This window comes from Neltuma alba, unplaced genomic scaffold (assembly GCF_004799145.2).
Source record: "Neltuma alba isolate B1F8T4 unplaced genomic scaffold, ASM479914v2 tig00010711_pilon, whole genome shotgun sequence".
In the NCBI taxonomy this organism is placed as follows: Eukaryota; Viridiplantae; Streptophyta; class Magnoliopsida; order Fabales; family Fabaceae; genus Neltuma; species Neltuma alba.
In genome coordinates this window covers 23,377-27,230 of record NW_021635545.1, presented here as the reverse complement: position 1 = coordinate 27,230, position 3,854 = coordinate 23,377, and the positions used below count along the sequence as shown (strand labels likewise).

The 3,854-nt window shown below is 40.4% G+C and overlaps 1 protein-coding gene across 1 annotated transcript; it reads right to left on the bottom strand.

Annotated features, from left to right (window-relative positions):
- Positions 1–541: 541 nt before the first annotated feature.
- LOC114758510 (uncharacterized) lies at positions 542–2,322 on the bottom strand. The gene is made up of 2 exons (XM_028947560.1): positions 938–2,322; positions 542–631 (listed from the first exon to the last, which is right to left on the bottom strand). Exons 1-2 carry the CDS (start codon positions 2,309–2,311, stop codon positions 560–562), a joined length of 1,446 nt encoding a protein of 481 aa, XP_028803393.1. The 5' UTR covers positions 2,312–2,322; the 3' UTR covers positions 542–559.
- Positions 2,323–3,854: the final 1,532 nt, after the last annotated feature.

The window sequence follows — 3,854 nt, the reverse complement described above, 5'->3', positions numbered from 1 at the left end:
CTATACACTAAGATATCATCAAAAAAAACCAGAATGAACTTCCTCAAATAAGCTTTAAAAATGGAATTCATAAGGCCCTGAAAAGTGGCCGGGGCATTAGTCAAGCCGAAGGGCATAACAAGGAACTCATAAAGTCCTTCATGGGTGCGAAAAGCAGTTTTGGGGATATCATCCTCCTTCATGCGAATTTGGTGATATCCCGCTCGTAAATCTAGTTTGGAAAAGAAAGTCGCCCCTGTGAGCTCCTCCAATAACTCTTCAATAACAGGGATAGGAAACTTATTTTTGATAGTGGCCTCATTCAACCTCCTGTAGTCAACACAGAACCTCCAAGTGCCCTCTTTCTTCTGTACCAAGACAACTGGAGCTGCAAAGGAGCTAGAACTGTCGCGGATAACTCCATTGGACAACATCTCTTTAACTTGTTTTTCAATTTCATTTTTCTGGACAGGTCCATAACGATATGGTCGGCAACTAATTGGCTTGTCGGTCTGGAGGGGAATAGAGTGGTCAAACGTACGAGATGGGGGTAAAACTCGTGGGTTCAGCAAAAACATCCTCAAAAGCTGCTAAAAACTCTCGTCAATTCTTGTTGTTGGTCGTAGCTCAATGAAGAAGGAATTAGTCCAATCTGTAAAGTAGAGGAAGTCTGAATCAAGAAAGCATGAGCAGCCAACAAGACTTCCCGAGGAGAAGAGATTTCCTCAACACGACCCAGCTCCTTATAACCGATGCCATGTAGCTCAATTCGGTGGCCATGAAGCATAAACTCAAATAATTTCTGATCCATATCCATAGAAAATTTACCAATAGTACGCAGCCATTGAGTTCCCAAGATCATATCGTATCCCCCAATTTTCATGATCAAGAAGTCAGCAGAAAAGACCGAGTCCCCCATATCCCAAGAAACAGCAGGACAAAATTTAGAAACGTGTACCTTCCTCGTATCAGCGACAGTCAACTGAACCGGGGATCGTTCCTGAGACTTCAGCTGCAAACGACGGGCTGTGGACGCATCGAGCACGTTATGAGTGCTCCCTGTGTCAATCAGAATTATCACCGTTTGGTTCTTAATGCGGCCCACCAACTTCAATGTTGAAACCTCTTCCTGCCCTTCAATGGCATTGATTCTGCCGGACTCCACAGGAACCTCCTCAAGAGCGTCCTCAAAATATTCCTCATTATCATCAACAACCAGTAGGAAGAGTTGAGAATCCTTGCAGCGATGGCCGGCGGTGTATTTCTCGGTACACCAATAACATAGCCCCTTTCGGCGCCTCTCATCCATCTCTTTCCTCGAAAGCTGCTTAGAGGGCTTGGAAGGAACGCCCGAGTAGCCTGGAGAAGACGCCGAAGCTGAGTAAGCAGGCTTGACGGAGGTATACTGGGCAGGGGACTTGACGGTGCCGGGTTGGGAGTCCGCAAGTGATGGGCCGGAAGGGGAGTCCATGACTGTAGATGATTTCAGCCCATTCAAATGGAAAGGTTTCAGTGATGGCATAATATGGCGTCGACCGACCGGGGCATGCTCATGAATCGCCCGAATGGTGGCCTCCTGAAGGCGAGCACAATACATCGCGCTAGAGAGGGATGATGGACTGAAATTGAGAACGCTCTTCTGGACGTCAGCACGCAACCCACCGATGAATAGGTTCATCGCAACATCATCAGGTATATCGACTTCAGATAAGAGCTCATCGAATTGACGTTCATACTCAGGAACAGGCCTATCAAGTTGCTGTAACTTTTTGAGAGCAATAGTAGGACTCTCGTCATGTACGTCGGCGAACTTCTTCTCCATGTGAGAAAAATAATCAGACCAGCTAATATCGGAGAAAGATCGATGCCGCATAAAGGTTTGGTGCCACCGTAAAGCGTGCCCTTCCAGATGAATGCTAAGGAGACGAATGCGATGTTCTGGAGGGGTGCCGTCAACTTCAAAAAATTGGCGACAACGGTACGCCCATCCACGGAAGTCAGACCCATCGAACTTGGGGAAGTCCACGCGGCTTTGCTTGGTAGGGACAGAGTAAGCAGAATGGGGGTTGTGGAGCTCATGAAAAGAGCCAAAGGTTGGAATGCGAGGTGGAGACAATGAAGAGGAGCCACCTTCGCCTACTGCCGTTCGTTTGCCCGTATCGGTCAAAAGAGAAGAAACCTTCGCAGCAATATCCTTAAGATAATCGTCAAACCTCGTGTTAGTAGATTGCAAGTCATCCAAGCGAGCATTAATGGAGTCGATCGAAGCCTGTTGAAGGTCCAGGCGGTGCTCTAGCTCAGAGAAGCGTTCCGATCGTGTCTCCGGAGCCATACCAGAGAGGTGGCTCTGATACCCAATTGATAACAGAAAGAAGGAAAAGCAGTAATTTCATTCAACAAAAACGTAAGGTGTCAGGTTACAGAGTATATATCCCTTGGCTACGTCATAACCTCTTTCTCTCTCCTGTAACTAACTTCTTGAATATTTACCGAAATGGTCATTACTCCTAAAGTGTAAAACGCACAGTAACATATAACCAGTAACATATAACATGTTGTCTGAAATAAATGTAGTTATTGATTTAGTTGATTGGAAGAAAAATACTTCTGTCGATGATTTGATATGTTTTCTACTTATTTTTGTTAGAAATATATCTCAAGCATTTGGTATGAAGTTGTGCAATTGTCAGAACAAGGTTCTTCCTTCAAAGGCAACGTGTATGAGAATTTTGTGGCTAGGGGTATGATTATCAAGCAACTGATGAGTCTGACCATCATGTTCCGCTCACAAAAATAAGTTTAGATGGGTTCCTCCAACTTCACTATCACAGGGAAAAAAAAAGCAGAGATTTATAACAAGTAACAAACTGAGATGGTCATTCAATTAATAATGAATTATTTAGGGTAAGTTTGGTTGTTTGTGAAGAAAGTAATATTTAAATTTGATTCTCATCTAAGAGAGTGTTTGGATGAAACCAAATCATGGTTTGGAGAATAGCTTATGGAGAATAGATTCTGGGGAGAATATATTTTGTGAAGAATAGATTTTGTGAAAAAGTGATTCTGAGAATTGAGAGTGTTTGGATAATTATTATCAGAAGCACTTTTATATATACAAATTACTAAAAAAGACATAAGTTAATATGATAATTACATAAAAGATAGATTTTATGATATATTTTAATTTGAAGGAATAAAATTGTTAATAATATATTTTTTACCAACATAATTAATAATACATAAGATAATAAATTAATGAATAATTAATATGTGTATACATATTTATAAGATATAAGATTAATATGTTTATAAAAAATTAATTGAGGGATGTTAAAGTCATATTATTGTTGAGATCTACTCTGACAGGCACAATCATACTCTCTAATTTGAGCTAGAAGTAGAATGGATTCACTTCTTCTGAAACCATGGTTTTGGGTTCCAAAACTATGGTTTCGGCCCAAACCATAGTTTCAGATTATGGCATCAAAATTGATGCTGTTTGGGTGACATTCCACCCAAACCATGGTTTTGCCTCCCAAAGCATGGTTTTGGGAGTCACCCAAACATGCCCTAAGTAGTAAATAATTTTGGAGAAACAAATTGCTTTATAAAAATAAATGACTTATTAGTGGAAGAGATAATAAATGCATCAGAGAAAAACAAATTATCTTATATTTTCGGTCAAAAACAACTTATATTTTACAATCAATATATTAATTTAGTATTTAATGCTTTTATTTTAATGTTGTGACTTTTGGATTTAAAATTTTGATATGTTTCTTTTCATTCTATTGATTCATATCATTCCATTATTAGTGCATGAACAGTTTGTTTTGATTTTCTGTTTGTGGTCTGTATTTTGGTTTTTGGTGTTT

Excerpts from the sequence above, each read along its gene's own strand:
- LOC114758510 (XM_028947560.1), bottom strand. The coding sequence starts at position 2,311 with ATGGCTCCGGAGACACGATCGGAACGCTTCTCTGAGCTAGAGCACCGC. Across the intron at positions 632-937 it reads CTGTCGCTGATACGAGGAAG|ATTGGACTAATTCCTTCTTC; the intron begins GTACACGTTTCT and ends TCTACTTTACAG.